Source organism: Micromesistius poutassou (genome assembly GCF_964030765.1).
Source record: "Micromesistius poutassou genome assembly, chromosome: 17".
In the NCBI taxonomy this organism is placed as follows: Eukaryota; Metazoa; Chordata; class Actinopteri; order Gadiformes; family Gadidae; genus Micromesistius; species Micromesistius poutassou.
Genome location: NC_140287.1, coordinates 13977888 through 14001793, shown reverse-complemented (window position 1 = coordinate 14001793; position 23906 = coordinate 13977888). Strand labels below are relative to the sequence as shown.

At 45.6% G+C, this 23906-nt stretch overlaps 1 protein-coding gene across 5 annotated transcripts in view; it reads right to left on the bottom strand.

The window, feature by feature from the left end:
- qkia (QKI, KH domain containing, RNA binding a) overlaps nt 1–23906 on the bottom strand; it is a 74073-nt gene that overhangs the window by 22543 nt on the left and 27624 nt on the right. For all 5 annotated transcript variants that reach the window (XM_084482603.1, XM_084482604.1, XM_084482606.1 and 2 more), the window contains exons 3-4: nt 18293–18409; nt 11918–12061 (exon numbers count right to left, since the gene is read on the bottom strand). In XM_084482603.1, the coding sequence (XP_084338729.1) occupies nt 11918–12061; nt 18293–18409 (261 nt within the window). The remainder of the gene's footprint in view (nt 1–11917; nt 12062–18292; nt 18410–23906) is intronic.

Sequence of the window (23906 nt, the reverse complement as noted above, 5' to 3'; positions counted from 1 at the left end):
GGTAAGGCAATGTGTTGATTTAAGTTGAACAATCTCCTCGAATCCCCCAAATTAATCATGAATAATGAATGACCAAATTTCTCAGCCCGTGCCTTTTAACCACGGGGATAATTAATGGCATGACAAAAGCCGTTATTCTAATACAAAGCACAAATCCCTCATCTGATTACTGTGGTATGAGCTGGATTCTACACGTGCACCACCTGGGTTGGGGGGATTCAACTCCCACTGGACCCTCAAACAAAAACTGTCTTAAATTACTCTTGAGGTCTGAGTGCACATATTTCACTTTGGATAAAAGCGTACAAGTGGCATATCATAATGATATTACTTCAAAGTTATCCATTAGCAGATGAGGGTAGCTGGGCCCTGCCGCCTGGGTTCTGAGGTCTGATACCCTCTCAAGGCACCAGCCCCATGTCACTGTGGACAGAAGCTTGTGTGCCTGCTTCACAGCACTGGAGCTGGAGCGCTTATGAACTGACAGAAGAGGATAAGGCTGGGCTTTGTTACACGGACCATGTGCAGAAGGCTTCTCCCAACAGGACAGGCATTTGCATGGGGTCAGAACCACCTGTTCGCCCCCTGGGAGAGTGGAATAGTGCCGGATACCGAGACGAACGGACAGATGGCAACAGGAGTGGGAAGGTGGTGGTGGGTAGGGGATAGGGGCATAAAGCCAAGAGCAATTCCTGGGATGCAACACTTCATAACCTGACGCACAATGGCAGATGCAGCGTATGGGGCTTATGCTTCCTCATTATCCACAACAGACAAGAAACACCCTGGGAATAATTAAGGGCCCTTGGTAAATAGTAAGTTATTAGGAACACATGACAATAAAAAAAAAACATCTGTCCTTCATAATCAGGACATAAAAGTACCACTCCCCTGTACAACAACACAAGGAAAAGCATGACTATAAAACTCTTGTGTTAACTGGTGTGACTAACAGTGTGGAGGCCTTCAGGCCATGGTAGATTCAGGAGAGGAGTAGGTGAACGAGTTAATTCCCACAAGTTAATTCTCTCTCCCAAAAGAGAGAGAGAGAGAGAGAGAGAGAGAGAGAGAGAGAGAGAGAGAGAGAGAGAGAGAGAGAGAGAGAGAGAGAGAGAGAGAGAGAGAGAGAGAGAGAGAGAGAGAGACTGGAAATGAAGGGAGAACCAAAGATTGGGGGGGAGAAAAGAGGGAAGAACAAGAAAAATGAGGCAGAAACCTGACGAAGATGGAGCAAAACAGAAACAGAACGAGGGATCAACAAGAAAGTGAGTGTATTTGTTCAGGGAGATAAGTGGCATTAAAACCGAGCAAGACAAACGATAAACAACAACGACGCCTGTCATTATAAATTATGCATTTGTGTCGCAGAAACCTTATCCTGCCCCCGCTGTGAATGTTATAAATGGCAGTCGTGGGGTAATATACGTTTCCCTCTTCTGACTTATGATCCAGAGAGGAGAGAGCGAGAGAGAGAGCTACTGGCCTAATTAGGAACGTGGCAGAAAAAGTATTAAGGGGGGATGCATAAAAATAAATGTCCCAAACAGATTCTGGAAAGAACTTAACAAACGGTAGCTTAATAAGGCTCTGTGCTTTGTGTTTCTGAGGGGAATCAAATCGGTTGCAGAAATGCATACATGGTTCCTCCTTAAAAACGGCTCTTGGATTGGGAGACATGGGTAAACAATTAGCTACCGGAATCCCTTGCCTGTGTGTGCGCCGGCTTGTGTGTTAAATAATGTGCTCGAGCAAGTTCGGAAGTTTGCTCTCTTGGCTTCAGCCGAGATCAAAAAGAGAGGCCCAATTATTATGGTTCTGGTTGCAGCCTTGGGTGCTATAGTGCAGGGATACGCAGACCTTTTGTGTGGTTAAACTTTATGGGCAGAACGACCACATGCTTTAACCTTGATGTAAGAGGGCGAGTTGGCTGATCAACCAGAAATGATAGCTGCGTATGACGCGAGCGTCAGCGTGTATGTGCCTGCGTGTGCATAGGCCTGACACGACCAATCACAATCACTTCGGACATATCAACGAAACATCACGCATTGCAGCGCCTTGATCGCTGTTGGCAGAAACATCTAAAGAAATCTCGGCCGGCTTTCTGCTAAAACCTGTTGGCAGTCAATTCCAATTATGTGTCTCACTTCTTCTGCTTCATTAATCGGTAGAGACTTCATACGACAGTGTGGTGGAGGGGGAGGGGCTCCACACATCCCTCTTCTGGGTCAGATAGGGTGACTGGGGAGACTGGGACCATCACAACCAGGTTGCATAAATTAAGGGAAATGTAAGGAATGGGAAAACACAGAGAAAAAAAAAACGTATTAAAAGTCCAGTTCCGTTTCCGGTCAATGCAATTAGCAACTAGTACAGTTGAATAAGATTTATATAAGATTTAATGAGGGCCAGAAGCAGCCGAATAAATATGTCCTGGACATATATGCACACACGTCTACATGCGAAGAGGGTATAGAAAAACCCAGGAGTGTTAGCGTCCCAAGCAGAGGTCACTGAGTCAAGCAACCCAATTAAAAAGATGATTAACATTCTAGAGGGAGAGGAAAGGGAACTGCATGCGACTGGGGTGGGCTTGCATGTCACACCAACAGACAGAAGAATATTAGACAATGTGGCCCAACATCTGGGGCCCCAGGGGCAGGGACCCCGAGGTTAATGCAATCCAATCCAAATACTTCATCACCCTAGTGTGGGTAACAAAAACGTCCTACGTTGAGGGAGGGGATACGTCCAGGTGTACATAACCATCCGAGTATTGCCTAAGGTGGCGGTGCCGGTTTAAGACTAGCTGGTGTCGCAGTTGGGTGGGTGAGGCATTCTGGAATTAAGTCAAATCTGCAGTTTTATTTGTTTATCGTTAACACAGAAGGTAATGGGAATGTGTGTCTGGTTAGATGACAATAAATTACATATACAAAATAATGATAGCAAAAGGGTTTATTTCAGAAAATTGTTTTGATACAATTATTTTCCCAAGGGCAGTGTTGTGTAACTTCACACTTCACAACAGCTAGCTCAAAGTTCAGTTCACAAAGACTAAAATGAACTAGTTAAAATTTTTTATTCTATTCTATTCTTTTTCAGGCTTAATTCACGTTCAGTAGCTGCAAACGAGCACGTTCAGTTCACCGTTCAACGAACGCTACTCTTTTAGCTCGTTCATGCACGACACTGGTAATAGGCTGCCTGTGGAGTTTCACCATCTTCCTAAAGTGCTTCCGTGACGCGAGCGCACAGTGGCAACCGTAAGCCCCCCCCCCCAAGTGTTCCAGGTAACCGTCAACGTGCACCAGCCAATGCCTAAATAGGAATCCCTGCACCAGCACCCGCCGTGTCTCCCCCGAGCACCCCTCATCTGTACAGACCTGGCTGGGCATCGCACGCGGCAGGACGACATGAGCAGGGGTAGATCAAGAGTAAATAAGAAGAAGAATGGTCGCGGCAGGGTAGACCTAACAGAGTGTAAACGTCATTAATTGGCGAGGCACACATGGATAGATGCAAGCAGATGGTGTTTTGTACTCATTTGTCATGCACCACTGTCAAGGATATATATATATATATATATATATATATAAATATATGTGTGTGTATGTGTGTATGAGACGGGGAAAAAAGAGAAAGTGACAGAAAAGAGATGAGAAGGAATGTGAGAAAGAGGACTATGCCACGAGACAAAGGGAGAAATAAGGAATCAGATAATAATAACGGCGTGGAACACAGAACACGATTGAGCGTGTTGATATTTTTTTAACTGTGCCGTATCCCTGTTGTGCTCTCCTGTTCTGATGCCATCGCCGGTGCCCGGTGAGACCTGGGCTGGCGGCGTGCGCATGCCCCGCTGCGGAGTGGGCCTGGCGTCGACCGCGGGCCATCTGTCTCGCTACGCTAGACGCCCGTCTCCGTGCGGAGCCGCGTACCGCAGTAACCAGAAGGAGCGGAAGAACCACGGGCAGCACCGCCGCCAGGAAGACCGGGGCAGAGAGAAAGGGAAGAAAGAATGAAAAGAAGAAAACGGCAAAGAAAAACAAAAAACGAAGAAAGAACGAATGAACGAAACACGGCAGAGGAACGACAGAGAGGTGGGGGGGGGGGGGGGGTGTGAGGAGGAGAGGAGGAGCAGAATATGGAGCCCTATGGAGAGACGCACAGAGCCCCTAGGGCGGCTGCACCACCATCAACCTCCCAGATTACAGCATTAAAGAGAAAGAATGGCTTTCCCATGCAAAACGGCACAAAGAAACTGTCTCTTCATTTACATAATGTGTACAAGGGCTGTGAGAGGAAAAGTGAAATTAGACCCGGAATAGCAATATAAGCAGGGAGGGGGCGGGGCTGGTAAGCAGGAGTAATGACTCGGCTCCCTGCCGTGTGGCAAATGGAGATCGCCGTTGAGCTACTAGGTTGCTGCGGGTGTTGCCGTGAAGCTCTGCAGCATCACCCTTCCTTTGTTCCAGGCAAGGACGGCTCCATTCACAGGGACAGGAGCTCTGCACGGGATCCAACTGTACTTCTTGGGTGTATTTGTGAACCTAAAACTTACTTTGCCTTCTATATCCCCCTCCCACTCACCCCAATGGTGAGCTACACAAACATTATTTACGTTAACCAAAACACATGCCTTGAGATAGGTAAATGAGTGAAATTGCTGCAGACAGCCAAATATTTGTGTAGACATGTTTGGGCCGCACGATTTAACTGACTACAGTGACTTTATTGTGTTGCTCTGTTTTCAGAGCAGAACGATTATAAATTGGCTGTGCGACGACTTCTTTTGTCGTCTCACAAAGAGCCCCTTTGGTTAAGAAAAACCAAATGAAAAAAATACATAAGTCAAAAGGCAAACATTTTCTTATGGCCGCATTGTTTCCCCTGTCCAAGTCAACTTCGAGGAGCTCAACTGAATTTGATTTGTTAAACAAGCCCAAAGGAAGAGGGGGGGGGGGGGGGGGGGGAGATACTCCACTGAGCTCCAGGACAACCGAAAAATATTGCATACAACTATTTTAAGGGCCATGCACCATCAAGGGGAAAGCCTGACTCTTCAAATGTCATTCTGTTGACATTTCTACAAAAGTTCAGATACCAAGTTCAGCTCCTTATAGATCAATGAAAGTCCAAGAATTTGTATTGCCACTTGCCAGTGCCAGTATAGTTCAGCATAGCATAACGGGCTAGTGGAACAGAATCTAGCCAATAGTGGGAGCCGGACACTTTTTACTCAGTAATGTGCTTTACTGGAGTCTCGTTTCCTAGGTAACCTGCTCCTAAACGGTGTAGCTGGTTGTTACAGAGTGTCTTAAAATTGCTGAGGGGTACACATGCAGAGAGAGAGACCGAGGTAGTTCCAAAAGAGACAAGATCATCAACTTATGGTGTTTAAGGGAAGGAAGCCGCTGTTACGCAAACAAAGGATGTCGACAATGTGGACAGTGTTGCAATAGCTTTCACATAATCTTAACTGAAATTCCCAAGATTAAATGGGCTCTTTCGCTGGCTTCACAACAGTGTTCAGGGGTCAACACCAGACAGGGCCATATGTATCAGATAGCCATCACTCTTAAACTGCCTGCCAGTTAGCTTGTTTCCCTGGAAGACGATAAAAGAAAATCGTCTTCTGGCAACTCCGGACTAGAGAGGACAAATGAGGATTTATTATATCCATAACTAGGCCTAACACACATACCCCTGTCAATCATCTAGAGCCATAGACACTACGTACACACGCTTACACACACACATACATAGGAGCACAGACCGAACCGCAGCTGCACGTGCACAGGAAATAAGAGTCACCTTGGAGCTGGCTGTCACATCTGCCAAGCCGCCCCTGCAGAGAGTGAGAATCGGTAATAGATCTCAGTTGGCTGTCACGTTGAGTCCGCAACACCCCGAGGTGACACCCACATATCACGTGGAAAAGACCACGTCAAACCGCTTACCCCAAAACGGTACGCTGCCTTTTTCATCTCCTAAGCTAATTTCCTATTATTTTTTTATCTGTTGTTGTTACAATGGGAATGTATTGGTTGTGCCATGCCTGGCATGTCTCCATGGAGGGTAGTAGTTTTGCGTGTCGGCGTGCACGATTCAATTAGCCCACGTCGTCAGCTAGCTACGTCTCCCTCGGCTAACATAATCGTGGCCCATTAACGGCTATGTGTTGATGGTGCCGCAGCAGTAATGGCATGGCAACAAACACAATGTCCCCCAGTAAAGAGCCACTCTGGTGCTGGGTTTGTGGCTCCCGGGTGGCCTGGCGTGCAATCAGCTTCGCACAGCGTTCGATTTCTCCAGCCGAATTGTAAATATTATAAATGTCCATATTTATAAAGATATATAAATGCATTGTAGGTGAAATTTAGATATTTGAGCCATGATACAATTTTAAACGCCATTAGGTGGTCTATTGAAATGTGAAAGGGCCTCTTTATTTAACCTGTGAGGAGCAATCCCGGCATGTACATGGACACAGGTTTAAAGAATAGCTTTAATGAGTTTGTACATTGAGTACATTGGCAGCATGGGAGAATCTTCTGTTAACCCAATCATTATGATTCTAGGGAGAGGGAAGAGAATGGAAAGGGACCAATCAAAGCACAGTTGGGGTTCAGGTGAATAGCCCTCTGAAGCTCAGACCAGGGATTACCCAGAATATAATGGGGCTGAACTACAGGCTCTGATTGAGGGAAGTATTAATTAAGGAGCCGAAGAATGGAGGGGTTGACTGAGGCAGTGCTTTGGAAGAATATGTATGTTTTTCATTTTCTGTCTGATATTGCCGTCCTCTCCTGTATTGTAGTTTGTGCGTGCGTGCGTGCGTGCGTGGGTGTACGGATCAGTAGGGTAAATCCAGACTTGAAAGAACAGCTCAATCAAGCTCTTCCATTTATCCCTTTTCTCCTTTATCTATGCCTGCTTTGCTCCCAGTTCAGTGAGAGTTGAGGAGTTCACAGGACAGGGGAGAATGCAGGCACTTTGGAGGGCAAAAAGGGGTTTCAAGCCCCTGATCAACCTCAGGCTCAGGGAAGGAGGAAATGTCTGCTAACAGGAAGGGAGAATTCTTCATTTACAAACCGCATGCAGCCAGTGGCTGCATCGTTATAAGACCATGGCTTATAATGATCCCGAAATGTGCAAAAAGGACTTGCTGTGCCATTATTTACAGCTACATTATTTACAAAAGACCAAAAAGCCTTGTAATGTTTACACTGGTCGCGACTAGGCCTGCTCTGATCAGTCAAGTGTGTTCTTTCACTGAGAACAAAAAAAAGCATGACCCCATTTTGTTTCTTGTGCGATTAAATAAAGCCGATTTCACAGTACCAAACCTGGAGAAGATGGCTTTCATTAGAACAGCCTGCCTGCCCGGCCAAAGATGCTGTCCGTCTACAGTTTAATCCAATTTATTTTAGCATGATAAAGGCCATTACTACCGTCTAGTCATGCTAGCCTCTGACATAAGAGTTTTCCACACACAGTCAGCTCCACACTATTAGATCTAACACAGTCGAAAGAACTCCGGTGACCCAGAAGAGCATTGGGTAAATACACAACCACGACAAATGAAAAACAATGTTCTATAGAATTATCTGCAGAGATTTTAGTCATATTTTTTTGATATTATACAAACTAAGTCAGTGATTATTGGTTTTGCTAGGTAATGACCTGTAGTCGCAACTTAAAGGTGGTTGTGTACATGAATTGAAATAAACATCCATTGGTTAAATGTTATTCAAGTATGCTGGAAACATTTGTAAGTATGAATGTTGTGGAGACAATTATTACCTCTAGAACTTTCTATGGGTAGGGGAGGAATGCATCCATTGCATATTTTATATCCACCAAAAAAGTATTTATAAATATCTTATTAGGTTTACAAATGGTGGAAATGTGGCTGCAATGGGTCATTAAATTAAACCATCATTAGCCATTAATTTTATAATTCACGGATACATTTATGATCTCATTTTCTCAAAGATGGTGATTTGTAAAGGAGGCAGTGGGCGTTTTACAGAAAACAAAGCTGAATGATGACAGCATTACCCTAAGAAGGAAATCAGACTCTTTTAGAATCTAAATCGGCGGGGTTATGTTGCTGTTTGACCCAACTGTCAGGAAGGTCACTGGTCTAAATCATCTGCATCACATGATCAAATTCACCGCACTTGACAGGGAGGGGGGAAATATCAGGGGCGCTACTGAAGTAGAAGAAAAAATACAGGCAGGCTATTTTTGTGGCACTCATATGAGGTGAGTGTAGCTGTTGAGAGCCACCATTGACATAAAAGGACGCCAAGGGCTTATGTGTGCGTGTGCATGTCTGTGTTAGTGATTCATTCTGCATCACACATGAAAAAAATACTTGCTTACATAGTTGGATATAGCTGTGTGTGTGTGTGTGTGTGTGTGTGTGTGTGTGTGTGTGTGTGTGTGTGTGTGTGTGTGTGTGTGTGTGTGTGTGTGTGTGGAAGATCTCAAGCGAAAGAAAAGTCATACAACCCTAACAACAAACCACAGACAACCAATCCTTGTCCCAATCTCAACGTTACGACGACTACTCATAGGGCTGAGCACCAACAAAGCTAAATAAAGAGGTCAGATCTCCCTCAGGCAATTAACAGACATGGCGACTTAATGGGACCTTTTAAAAACAAACACATTAGGGTCATCTGAAGGCTAAAGCAACCTCCATTCTGTGTGTGACCATGAAACATTAGATTCATAGTTAAAGGGTTGTGGCACTTTGAACCTCTTCATCACAAAACGGCCCATATCTGATAAGGCATGTTGAGACACCACTAGAAAGACAATGTTCTCAACTTTCAGTCTATCATGACCATTGTTGGCTAAACCAAAAAATATTGTAACCACAAACAAAATTAAAACTGCGCGCAGTGATGAACGGGACCTCGCGCCGGCTTGCAGCCGCCACTACGAGGTCCCGTTCATCACTGCGCGCAGTTTTAAAAAAAAATCGCGCCGGCTTGCGGCCGCGTCACGTGCCGTCGTAACATGTGTGCTGGCAAGATGTGCACATGTTAGGACCGCGAGGTCCCGTTCATCACTGCGCGCAGTTTTAAAAAAGCGCAGTTTTTAAAAAAATTCGCAAATTTATGTAATCTGTAGAAGCAGAGGTGCCCTGTGGTGTCCTACTGATTGTTTTGACATTAACATGTAAGACCACATTTAACTGAATTACATGTTGTAACAACTTTAACTAACATTATTAACCCTACATCAATGATCCGATAAATTCCCTAGGAGGAGTTAGTTGAAATACAAGGCGAAAAAGTGAAAGTATTCCATTCAAAATGGCCAACTTTGACAGCACGCCACGGCCACGCCCTTCAACGTACAGTCACAAATAGCACGATTTTGTTTCAGCACCACTTCATGACTGTACTGACCAATTTTGAAGCAGATCCGATAAATTCCCTAGGAGGAGTTAGTTCAAATACAAATTCCCTAGGAGGAGTAAGTTTAATACAAGGCGACGGATTTCAAAAATGGCCAACTTTGACGGCACGCCACGGACACGCCCTTCAACGTACAGTCACAAATAGCACGATTTTGGTTCAGCACCACTTCATGACTGTACTGACCAATTGTGAAGCAGATGCGATAAATTCCCTAGGAGGAGTTCGTTCAAATACAATGCGAAAAAGTGAAATTCCATTCAAAATGGCCAACTTTGACATCACGCCACGGACACGCCCTTCAACGTACAGTCCCAAATAGCACGATTTTGGTTCAGCACCACTTCATGACTGTACTGACCAAATTTGAAGCAGATCCGATAAATTCCCTAGGAGGAGTTAGTTCAAATACAACGCGACGGAATTCAAAAATGGCCAACTTTGACGGCATGCCACGGACACGCCCTTCAACGTACAGTCACAAATAGCACGATTTTGGTTTAGCACCACTTCATGACTGTACTGACCAATTTTGAAGCAAATCCGATAAATTCCCTAGGAGGAGTTCATTCAAATACAAGGCAAAAAAGTGAAAAAAATTCAAAATGGCCGCCAAAAGTGAAAATTAGAAATGCAAATAGCCGACTTCCTGTGGAGTTTGGGGCATGGGTCCAAGAGGCTTTTCTGTAGGTATGGGCACATTGTACGTGAATACTGAGTTTCATACATATTGGTGAAATGTGACGTAGGGGCTGCATTTTAAAGTTCCTGTAGGGGGCGCTACAAAAAATAGAAACACAAATTTTGGTATGTGAGCTATCGGCAGCAGTTTACACGTGTGCTGTGAATTTCATATTCATAACTATTACGGTGTCCGCAGAGTGATCGACCCTCCTCTGGCGGCCATGTTGTTTTTTAAATCGACTTAATTTTAATTGAGCAGTTAGAACTTTGGTACTTAACGGCCACTGAGTTGGTCCCGCTCAAATCAAACATTGCGTCTATGAACTGTGGCTATTTTAGTAACAGGCCACGCCCATTTCGAAGCCACGCCCCATTTGAAAAATTGTTGACTTTATCTTGTTCAGAATTTGATTCTGAACAACTTTAGTAGAGGGGTCCAAAGTCCTAGGAGTCCAACTTCATGTAGATATGTGCAATTTACTATTTTCGGGGTGAAAAACACACCCATTTCAGAACTCAATGGCTCATGGGTACTTTGAAATTTATCCTACAGACTAATCCTTATGTCAGATTGAAGATAATGGGCCATAGATGATATGTGCCAAAGGAATTTTGTCAAAGTCGAAAAACCTGGGATCCTTGGGGAATTTACTGTTTTTAACTAAATTCAAAATGGCGGGAAATCTGGCTACCGGAAGTGCTAAGTTAGTATCTGCAAATTTGTTCAGCATGAGGATTTGCATATGTGTGCAAAGTTTCATGAGTTTAGGTCCAACCGGTGACGAGTTATGCTTGTGCAAACGTTGAAATTTTGGCATAGTTGGTATAGCGCCACCTAGGGGCGAATGTGAATTTGAGGGCTAGAATATCAAATTTTTCACCAGTCCCACAAAATGTGCCAAATAAAAATGAGTTTTCGAATATGTGCAGGGGGGGAAAAATGCAGTCGAAGTGGCTAAAAATAATAAGAAGAAGAATAATCATGAGGATTTCAATAGGGTCCTTGCCAAGTTTGGCTCGGTCCCTAATAAGAAGCATGTGTGAGCACATGAGCAAATGCACAGCAATAGCAAACATTTTTTCTAGGTGATTTGATCTGCACAAACTATACATCATATGAAAGCTGAGACTCCACTGAATCAACAGTCCAAACCATATCACCGACCACAACTCACCATATATACTATACTCTAAATACTTGGGTCAAGTTATAAAAAAAAAATATATATATATATATATCCTAGCCCAGTGATGAGGAGATTAAACAAGCACAGTTACGCAGTATCAGGCAGGGATATTCCCTGTGGTACAGCGTGTCCTCTGCCACGCTACCCGATGGCAGGGCCGGAACCTACAGCTGCTCAGCCCGGGCAACCGGGGGAAAACACGGCATGTCGCGCAGGGAGGGGTGGGGATTGGATTCGGAAGAGGGCAAAGCGGTGGCAGCGGTCAACAGGTGCAGGGTAACTGTTTTTTCCACCGAGCCGGGCATACAACCCACCGCGGTATTCATGGGGAGCGGGGGATAAACAGGATACGACCGGTATGTCGGCCCATGGCGAGCCATCTGAGGCACTCACAGCAAGGCAGTACCTCTAATGAACTTATAGAAAGGCATGTCAGTCCTTCCACTGGACATACTGACTGTCTTAAAGAAATGATTCATTACGCAAGACATGACTTGGTCAGTATGCATGGTTGCATTTGTGAGTTAGGGTTAGTGACTAACTCACAAATTGTGAGTTAGTCAGTTAGTCGCTTTGTGAGTGTGTTAAATAAACAAGTGTACTTACAGCGGGCACCAGGAGCTTCTTGACCTCCTCCATGGCTCTCTTCATCTTGATCTCTGCTCTGGCCTGCGTGTCCTCTACCGTGATCAGCACGTGGAGGTCTTCGTTGAGGTGCTCCCAGTTTGGTTTTCCCCGGTTCTGTTCCTCCTGGACAGACAGAGACAGAGAGAGAAAAGAAGGGACACGGTGAATGACAGACAGTGGGGTGTTCAAGGTGCCTGCGTGGCAGAGCTGCATATCAGAGGGTAGACACACACACAAACTGACGCCATGAAGAGTGGTGTCAGAAAAGCCAAAGCGGAGGCCTTTTAGGTGGCAGTTTAATTGATACTTTGAAACTGAAACAGTGCTTTAATAGACCCCCTTCTTCCCAAGCAATTAACACCACAAAGCATATATGGATGGATGGGTGGTATCAGGGAGAAGGACGTATGGCCTTTCAGCCACTTCAAACGTCACTGGATGTATGGCTTATGGGGCCTGTTCAGTTGTTTGGCGTATGTGTGTATGTTTCATCCCCGCACCCAGGGAATAAGATCCAAGTGCTTTGACTTCGAAGTCAAAGCACTTGGAACTTGTTGGAAGAATGTGTACGCACCATCCTTTTTGGGAGGGGGGTAAAAGGAAGTAGAAAATGGACTGTATTCAAAGCAGACTATCAGTGTCGCATCGCCTTTCAATGGAGCTAAATACTGCAGCACTTCAATGAATTGGTTTGAAATTCTGGTCATTGGAAAATGGTACACGGAATGAGCAGAAATTCTATTCCGCTCTGTCCACAGATGCCTTGGTAAGAAGAAGCCCACTAAAATATGCCTCTTTTGTGCAGAGAAGGTAAAGGAGGATATAAACCATGGCAATCACAACGATGGCTGGTTTGATAAGTGCCCTTCTCCATTTAATCCTCTTCCGGTTTCTCCAGACGGCAAGTGTGATGAGGATAATCTGAGCACCATGAAAGCTTTTGAGGTTGTATCACATGTCACTGGGTGACCACAGAAGCCACTGCTCTGAAACCTAACCATTCTCCCCAGAGTCGAAAAAGTGAGGTGTGTGCCAGTATGTGTGTGCGTGTGCATGCGCGTGTGTGTGTGTGTGTGTGTGTGTGTGTGTGTGTGTGTGTGTGTGTGTGTGTGTGTGTGTGTGTGTGTGTGTGTGTGTGTGTGTGTGTGTGTGTGTGTGCCAGTGTGCATATGTGTGTGTGTGTGCGCACATGCGTGCGTGCTTGTGTAACAATTTTTATAGAGAATAGCTTAACCTCTGGCTCAACTTTGCACGTTAATATGTGTCATGGATAAAAAAAGAAAAGAAAAAAAAAAAAGGATATTCATCAAGACTGACTATTGTCAAAAGTGATATAATACAAGGCCAACCAAACGTTATTTGGGCTACATCATCCTTTTATAGATTACGGTCCAGCGGCACGTTGTTTGCCCTCAACATGATCCTCCCAGAGCCCAGCGATCACTGCTACCTTGCGGCGTGAGCTCGGACAAGGAGGTGTCCAATTACTGACAACACATAGCCGCCTCTGCAGGGGGGCCCTACCTGACACATTTTCAATATTCTGAACAAGCAGAAGGGTATTGGTTACAGACCACACACACACACACACACACACACACACACACACACACACACACACACACACACACACACACACACACACACACACACACACACACACACACACACACACACACACACACACACACACACACTAGCGCCACCCACCAACCCTCTACTCGGCAGTGAGCCGTTGCCATGGCGCTGCTCTTTGCGACACACTTCTTTGCAGAAGCACACACACACACACATGAAAAGTTCAAAATTCCGCTCTCGTTTTTCCCTTTTCCTGCAAGATTCAGGAGCCAAGCCATCATGTAACCATGGCTGTTTGCAGGGGATGTAGGACTGGTAGCTGACTCGGTACATACAGCAGATAATGCACTGACAAGCGGTAACATGCATGGACCACTCGTGCGACACGTGAAGCACAGGCCAGTGTTGGCTGATTCTGATAGAATAAAGGGCTGATTGTGATTCCACGTCGACGCAACGCAAGGGAGGTTTACGGACCCATTACGTCCTTGCGGACCCTCCTCACGTCCGCCGCAAGGGCCTGACGTGCGCCTCCCAGAAATTGTAACCTTGCGACAAAGCGACGCAGCAGCAAGGGCTGTGATTGTTCCGCTCACTAAAACCCGATGCAGAACCAAAACAGGTTCACTCGAAAGCTGTCTGCGGGGGTCATTGCGTTGCGTGGATGTGGAACCATAATCAGCCCTTTAGTCAACGCAAGCTGGCAGCAGAAAGAGAGACACGCCTCGCCAGTGGGGCTGCTTGTGAACAAGGTCACCGTGTGCCCTCTGAGGGAGAATGACAAAACAGAGAGACGGTGGGACGAAAACAGGAGGGAAACGCACAGACGGGGAGACAAGAGATTGAGAGATAAAAGGGAGGAATGCCAGGCAGGCCTTTGAAAAGCCGTCCCAAACTCTGCATCAGACCGCCGGAGCGCCGGGATAATACCAGCGATGTGTGTGTTATGGGCAAATATGCAGCATGTCAATTCGCAGTAAATAAAAGCAATAAATAGAGCAGACAGAGTGACTCGCTAGGCTGTGTTTAGCTGGTTGACCTACAGGCTGTGCCACCCCCTGCTTCTTCACACTCGCTGCAACAGTGCTAAACCCCCCCAACACACACACACACACACACACACAGGAATAGGAGACTGTCACACATGTAATTGAGAGGCGTAGATCCACCCTTCACAGAGACAACGGATCCCTTTGAAATGCTCTGTGGGGTGCCCAGGTACAGAAATATACCCCAAACAAAGTGAGTGAGTGTGTGTGTGTGTGTGTGTGTGTGTGTGTGTGTGTGTGTGTGTGTGTGTGTGTGTGTGTGTGTGTGTGTGTGTGTGTGTGTGTGTGTGTGTGTGTGTGTGCGCAGACAGAAAGTGTGATGGCTTCAAACATCAAGTCACTGAGTGAAGCCAGAGGGCAGAAGAGGACAACAACAGATTGGTTACAGCCTCTCCTCACGTGGCCTGGGCCAATTGTGGGTACACAAGGTAGTGATTATTATGGTTCAAGATCTTCTCTTAAATACCTTGTCCTGGGGAATCCTATAAATACTAGCACTATTATCGGCCGTCATATCGGCCCCCCCCTTCTAAAATACCTCGACCTAATCCACAAGGCGCCATGGAGTGTCTCCTGTCTCTTCGGCCGAACGCATTAGCAAACCGACTGCCCCCGAGATCGTGGACAAACTCTCTGTGCATCGCTTTGGCTTTTCTCATCAACCTAATAGGCCCCTGTAAACACTTAATAAAAGCACAAACAAGCAGTGGATCGCACTGGGGGCCAGGCAATCAGCAACCCCTACAGCGGCCGTGGGGCGAGGCGAGGCGAGCAGAGGGGGGGGGGGGGGCAAAAAACAAACAAGTCAGCTAAACCTCAGACGGACAACAAAACAAACTGGCTGGCCGGGGCACCAACAAGCCAATCTACCCTGGCCTATCGATTGCTCTTGTTATACGTATTATTCCTTGAGCGGCCTGGAGCCAGTGCTCTGCAGCAGCGGTGTCCTGCAAGCTGGCAGATATTGTCAGTTGTGGCCCGGCGGGGCTGCCATCCACCCTGCTGATATTACAACTCTAGTAATTAAGCGGTGTGGGGGGGGGGGGGGGGCTGAAGAGAACAATCACTAAAATTACATATCAAATGAAATAGCTTTGTCGCTTATTGGAGCAACTGCCAGAGTGCAACTTTTCCCAAGACAACTCAGATATCACGGTATGCCGCAGCCAAAAAAAAAAATCTAATCAGGGAACGGGTTCTGACACGAGCGACGGACACTTTTCATTCGCCGCGCGGGCGGTCGATGACACGTACCTGCATCGTTTAATCGCACAGATCCCCGCTGTTGTTTTGCATTTAGCCCATTAGCCAATAGCCACATTAGGATCTGAAGTCGGCCGCGTTTGATGAAACCCGGGCGCCCAAGGGGATTCCTTTCTCTTCCCGGTATTAGAACAATGGAGATCTCTAGGCCCGCGGATGCAGAATGCTCCCGGTGGGCTGCATCTGAAGACGATCAGGGAACCAATGACGAGGTTGGCTAACCGTTCATAAGAGGGGGGAATGGATCAAGCCCACACACACACACACACACACACGAGTAGGAAGTGTAGACTGGGAACAGGTTATTATTCTGTGTGTCTCCACCGTCTCGTCCTATTATTGCTAAACATCAAGGCATGTGTGAGCAAACACAGGCAGCCACAACAGACAAGTGACTAAACTAACCCTAACCCCACGACGGCTCAAAATCAAACTCTCGGAATATACTACTAGTGATACATCAAGCTAGGCTCGAGAACACAGAGAAAAGGCAAACACAGAATATTGAGTTCATTAAAACATTTGCCCTTTCACCTGCCTCTTTGCTAACAATCTCCCAGATTTATTGCTTTCCTTTTCCACCCGTCTCTTGCGTTCACACTTCTCTCTGCCTTGTTCATCTCTCTCTCTCTCCCTGGCCCGCTCCCCATCAGCCAACACGGCGCAGAAGAGAGCAGAGGGCTGAATTATTGAGGGCATAAAAACGCTGCTGTTAATGGATCCTGAACCAACACACCGGAAAGCCTATACTGCTGCCGGGGAGGGGAGAAAGGAGAAAAGAGGAAAGAGGGGAGGAGAGAGGGGTGGAGAGTGGAGTGGTAGTGGACGGGAGAAGAGAGTGAGAGGAGAACAGAGGGGGGAGCTGGGTGGGGGGGGTGGGTTGGCAGGACCCAGACATACCACGGACATGTTTGAATTAGTAACATGTATCCATATGAAAGTCACAAATAACTAGGCCTATCCAATACAAAAAGAAAGAGAAAAAGAATTTGGAAAAGCCAAGCCAACAAATTTGCTTTGAATAAAGGGATCATTTGAAAAAGCAAAAACACATGTGTTGGGTCATATTCAGGCTAGAGCGATTGGGGAACAAAAGCAAACAGTTGTGCACGTAAACAAGTCTCCCAGCCCGTCTCTGGTGTTTCTTGAACAACACTTACCACCATAAACATTATGGCATTGCTAGTTTGCACAATCAATAAACACTTTAATCACAATTGCGCAAAAAGGATGGACAGGGACACTGTGCCTCTGATCAGAAATCCTGTGTCAATGTTTCACACGGCGAGGGCCATTTATACTGCCTCTAGTTGCCCGGGTGTGCGGGGTGGGGGGGACGGGGACCCGAAGCCACACGAGGACGTGGGTCATTAAGCGCCACGGTTCAACCAGATTGTAAAAGTAATCACACATTAAGGTAATGAACTGAAGGTGTGGAGGCTTTCAAACGGCAAGTGAGAAAGAAAGTTACTTCTCATTACGCTTTCTTTTTAATGTCTTGCAACTCTTAATCAAATTTATACAAGACAAAAAAAAAAAAAAATAGGGTTAGAGGCAAAACAAACAGGGGCTGATCACTTCTGATGTGTTCGGCGGTAATGAACCAGCACCAGGGGAGACGAGGGGAGGAATCTGAAATCAAGTGGAGAGCAGCGGCACTATAATGGTCTCTGTGAAGAAAAGCCAACGGGAGATACTAGGATTGATTCTCAGCGGAAAGCAGGAAGCTGCAGGAAGCTTAGGCTGCGTGGGCGCGCACGTGAGAACGTCAACCCTACTGGGATCCAGAGGAATTCATTCGCTTTGTCCAGCTAGATAAGACAATGTATGCTGATTCAAACTTAACCAGATGGCTACTTAGCGTAATCATACTGTATTATGGTCCACGTCATGCTACTTCCTCTTACATAATGTTTTACCTAGTCCAGAAGGGTTGCAACCACGGCATACAAAAGGCATGCCAGTTGAAATTGATCGACCCGTTTCAGCTCTGCAGATCCATGAACAGACACTAGTCTGGCTGTTTGCACAACTGCTTTCTACACTTTCAACTGCACAGCCGACCCTATCAGATGGCCTCGGACATGGAACCATACGTTGACTGTCTGTCTGTCTGTCTCCTCTTTCTACGAGGCCAGTGGTTTTTGTGAGTGTATTTCAGCATCCACATTTCACGGTATGGGCAACATCACAAACTGCAAGGTTTACTACCATTTCGCTGACGTTTGTACTTCGGAAATCTCATCAATATAGTTCTTAGTGAATTATGTTTTTTTAATCTTCTAGGAAAGCTCTGCTTTTTGCCTTAGTGACAACAGGCTGCACTGTTGTTGTGTAACGGCAGAGTGATGCTGGAGATGTAGGACACTGAGCACCGTGTATGGACCGAGTGATGCTGGAGATGTAGGACACTGTTGTGTATGGACAGAGTAATGCTGGAGATGTAGTGCAGGGTGGAACCTACCTTCTTCTTATCCCTCATGGAGCTCTTGCCTCGCACCATGATTTTGCATCCGGTCTCCGCCTCTAACTGCTTGGTGGTCAGCCCTCGGGGTCCAAGAATTCTCCCCACAAAGTTGTACTGTAGGACAGAGAAGGAGTGACAGCGTTAGATGAGCTGAATTAGCCAGAGAGGACGGCGGCATTATGGGCACAATGGCAAGATGTCAAAAACAAGTATGTTAGTTCACGGAGCAAAGGCCTAGTTGGCCTAGTCAAGCTAAAACCAAAACCAAAAGAGAATCGTGCAATCCAAACGTACCCCTGATAATTGCAAAAAATAAACTTGAATGTTTTTATTATCCAGAGGCAGTCTTGGATTTCCTTAATGAGGATCAGTCCAAAAATATGAGTGGATGGGAAAATATGTGTGGGGGGGGTTCCAGTGAAGCATGACATCATCGGCCTTACTGGATATGTTACTTCACGGCTGCCACGACTACACGCCAACATGTGGACAGAACACCATTCTCTTTCCAGCCAACCCCGCCCCCATGCAGCCGCCAGACGATGCTGACCACCCCCCCCCAACATGTGCTAGCAATAGGTTCCTGAAGTGTTCAGACTAGGGCTGAAAACATCCTGATAGTCAAACTAAAGGACAATTTCTGATTCAAACCACAATTTCTTTCAATTTTCCTTTAAAAACAAACAAAAAAAACCAAAACTTATGATTCATCGTTTGCAGAATCTGAATAAACCCTTTTTTCTACTATATAAATGGGTACCATATATTTTGAGATGTAATTTGTCACCGCATCTGTGATCCCCTGCCATTTCTTTTCATAAGGAATGACATTTTGAAAATACTTCTGTCAAGATCACCTGCTTTTTTGCAGGTGCTTTGAGGCTTGAGCTGGCATCTGCATCCGTCGGTGCTACACACACACACCTGCCATTTGACCACATGTCTCTGTAGCAGGTGCTGGGTTAAGTTGGTTGTGTACCCCATCAACGTGGTAATATGTCTTCCATTATCGTCAACATGGTTGTCTCTGCTATTTTATCAATGTTACTGCAATGAGACCTTAATTAAGGGAGTAAAATTCAAACTCTATTTGCACTCTACGTGCATGAAGTGCACGTAGAGGGGTCAGGGGTTGTAATGCAGCATTTGAGAAAGGGCTAAGCTTCTTGGACATGTATAGTAGTAATATAGTAGTATATATATAGTAGTGTGTGTGCGAGAGAGAGGCTTCCCGGACAGCTGTAGTCTAGAACAGTACAGTCTAGAACAAATCTGTAGAGTTTTGCAGTTCAGCCATTTAAAAAAAAACGCAGAAAAAAGCAGAAAAGAAAACCACTCAACCACCGTTCAGACAACCGGGAACTCTGTGAAAGAGACATCTTTTCTTGGAGGGGGGCGGGGGGGGACACGAGAGGGGGGGGGGGGGGGGGGTGTTCAAGTGTGTGTGTACGAGTGTGCATGCGTGGCAGAGGGGAGGGTGGGGGGGGGGGGGGGGGGGTCGTGTGGCAAGGTATTCTCAGCTTGACACAATTTTCTTATCAAGGTCCCCTTGCGCTGGTGAGTGGCTTTTCAGCTTTGCACCAAAAGGAAATGTATTTACCACCGTAATCCTCACCACTTGAAAGTCCCCTTCCGCTGGGATAGAGGGGGAATGTGTTGAAATAATCCAACACAGTTTTCAGTCAACACAAAAACAGAAGGGAGGGAGGGGAGGGTGGGAGGCGGAGGACAGCAGACGAGAGAGAGAGAAATAGAATGGAGTTCATCAAAAGGAAAACAAACACCAGTGTTCAAACACAGCAGTCGGCGGAGGGCATGATGGGTAATCTGCCAGACTTCTTCTGATATTTTTCATGTTATGTTTACAAACTGGAAATATTCAGAATACATAAAATGGTAGAGTGGAAGTGTTTTCAGGCAATATATTGATGTTAGAATGAACAGCGACTCTGCTTTGAATTCCTAAACACGCTCAAATCGGGTTACGCAATCCAGCGCATCGGCTCAAACCTATAAAGAGGTCATTATGGGCAAAGCTGCCCGTAATTAAGTGACGCTTACAAACCAAACGCGACGCGGATGCATTTCCCCTTTAACTACGCAAACAAACGACCGTGAGAGGGAGGGCTGGGAACACCCCAGGGTGCTGTATTGGTCCCCGAGTCGCGGCGCTCGTCTAGCGTGTCTGTCTCTTTGTCAGAGAGATGTCGACGCCTCGGTGAAAAATGACAGCACAGAACTACCCTGTGTGTGTACGCGTGTGTACGTCTTCATGGGGTGACGGGGCACTTGTCGCCCACCAGCTGAGCGTGCTGTTGGTTCTCAATCACACACACACACACACACACACACACACAAACAGAGCCACGAGGAGTTTAGTGGCGCGCTGTCTGTCTGAATCATAGTGCTGACTGCAGACATTTAAGAACCGCAAGCTCTGGAAAGTGTCTATACTCTAGACATCACACATAAGTAAGCCAGGAACACACACACACACACACTCTTCGACTTTTGTGTATTAACACATGCTGGCTTGCACAGGGCATTAAAAAGCAAAACTTAATATTAAAAAACGAATACCCAAGGTGCCCTGGAGGTGCCCATCCAGCGGGACTGAGCTAACTGGCATCTCCTCTAACCTCTTCCATGTGTGCCCTGATTACTAAGACAACTCTACACCATGCATCACTGTAGCTGAACCTAGGCAAGCCTACTAATGCCCTTTGAAACCCTGTCTAGGGCTTGACTGATATATTAGACTTATAATTTCAATATCACTGCCCCCATGTCTCTCTCCTTCTTCCTCTCAGACCTCCTCACATGCCCTGCCTCTTGGAATGTGTCTGTGCCCAACATGGATGATGATTGGAAATGACAAGGGAGACAGGCAAAGATAAAGAGTGACACTGAAAATTACAGAAATAAGCAGGGATAAGTTAAGGGCATCTTTTATTGTTGAACTCAAGTCATTTTTGATAACAACTACATAAATGGCCCCTGAATCGTCTATTGTAGCCGTTTCAATGTGGTGCGACATTGTAAAGCAAAGACTGTAAATACTTGAGTCCTCAAACCAATAATAAATCATAACGGTGTTAATAGCATGATGAGTATAAGGGCAGAGGTCGAGATTTGACACATATACTCAAAAAAAAAAAGATAAATTAAAAAAGAGTCTCAATAAAAACAGCGCAGGTCAGGTTGAGCCCCTGCTATTAAGTAGACAGGTGACTCTCAGAATAAATTTAAAAAAACAATGCAGCAGTGTTCTGTCTAACTGTGTGACTTGTACACGGGTAACTCCGCTGGCAAGATGGCGTGAGTGAGAAGGGTTTTGTGAGTGACAGTACATGTCTTGTAAACAAAGAGGCACAGCCGGCTAGAATTCTCTTTGGGTAGTATCAGTTAAAGGATGGGACTTTACTGATAACATTTAAATCAACATCGATCAGCATTAACTACAAATATATACAGGTAATTGTAAGCTACGAGCTAAAGGTTTACACAGTATCCACCCACACCAAGACTAATCCACATCAGGTCTGAATTCTTTTTTTTCCTGGAATACTAACATTCACTTGGCTTTAACCCAGAGAACTCTTTAATTTCCAAATAAAACAAATTGAACAATGGTTTGGTAATAAAACCCTAATAAATAAATAAATATTTTATACAACTCTAGGTGGTAATAATGTGTGAATTGCACCACTTGGGGCAGTTTTCTGTACTTTTCCTTGGTAGCGGAGGTTCTACCCTTTGAAAACCCATTTTGAAACCACTTGTGCTGGGATGTGGGGTCCAGGGAGCGCCCCTAGAGTAGAGCGAGGAAAGGGTTCCGCCTCCATCTCGATGATTAAAAAAATAAGGATTTGCTCAATCTACACATTGCACCGCCGTCGCACATCGGCTGAAGTTTTTCCCAAACTTGGCAGCGTACCCAGACTCCGGTGTCCTCTGCTCATTTTTTAGCAAATGAGGAGATTAGCAGGACAGCGAGACCTTTGGCAGACAGACTTTACCCTTCGCTCAAACTCCCATCTCTTTAATCTGGACCTTCTCAAGCAGAGAAAAAACACTCATGCGCACACACACATAACCAACCTCTTTTCCTCCCCCCACCCTTTGGGACGGGGGCTTACACAGACATTAAAAGGGTCTTTGTTTAGCCTCCCTTATCAGTACTCCACAGACGGGCTACATTGTTTACATGTATGTTTTCCCTATATATATATATATATATATATATATATATATATATATATATATATATATATATATATATATATATATATATATAGTTATAGAGTGTGTGTGTGTGTGTGTGTGTAAGTGTGTGTAAAAGCGGGGGGGGAGAACTCTTGCAGACTTTTGTGCACTCTCATTATGTTTTTTTTTTTTTTTTTTTTACATAAAATATGATTATGTGTTTGCGCAAAAAAGCAAGCAAAACGACAATGGGTCTGACAACAATGCTTGGGGAGGCAGAACAATGTGCTCGTCATGGCTGTTTGGGCACTGGCGGGAGAAGAGGGGGCAGGAAATGAGATCATGTGACTGTGCTGTGGAAGTGTGAATACACAATCATTATTAGCCGACCCCGGGGGAGTTCAAGGTGAACGAAATAGGGGGTAGGGATCACACAATGCTGGGTAGAAACTATGGGTCCACACAATACTTCTCATCATCCATGGGGTTGATCAAAGCAGAACGGCGGCTAACGACATTCCACGGCCCTGTGCCGCTGCCATGTAGCACGGTATGAAACTCAAGGCGAGCCAGAATAATGAGCGCTAGAGGTAACCTAACCCCTAAACAACACAAATACATTGCTGTAGTTAACCGTGTGTGTTTTACCTTTCTCATTATTCACACATGCACACGCACGCACATATATAGTTTAACTTAAGGAAGCAGAGGAAGCAGAGAAGCGTGGAAAAAAATAATAAAAAAAATGGAGATGGCAGTATGCGCGTCTGGAATCGAGGTGTGTTTTCTGCCGGGTGACATTTACGCCATGAGCCCTACAGACATCAAAGCTCCCTTTATTCGGCACATCAAGCATTTAGCGCCTAATCCTCAGCCTCTTTGATCAGTCTGTTTTGGGTTTGGACTATTATTGGGGTTGCAGGAAGGGGTGGAAATAAACAAGATGGAGACGGAGATGTTAAACAGCCCAGTTGATGCAGACTGAGAAACAAGGAAGAGGGGTTGGGGCCGAGGGCATAGGACAAAGACGCTTAAGAAAGTAAAAGGGAATGTACCACAAAAAAAAGAGACAGCTTTCATGACGCCAAGGCGTTCTGCTGCTGTTCGCTACTTAAATCACCATAAGCCAGTAGGAGACTGGCACCCTGACTTGCCCTGGAAGCATTGTTGAATTATTCTGACCATGACACAAAGCACACTGCAGATCATTTACAGGCAAGAGAGAGAGAGATTGAGAGAGGAAGCCACAAAATCCTAGATATTAGATGATACAGCAAACAATAAAATGTGAATGTATGATCCTGCTGAACTTAACATGAACCTGCTCAGGTGAACATCCAGATCAAGCATAATGCACAGCACCAGACAAAGCCAGCACCAGACCCGGCTCCATTTAAGATGGTCA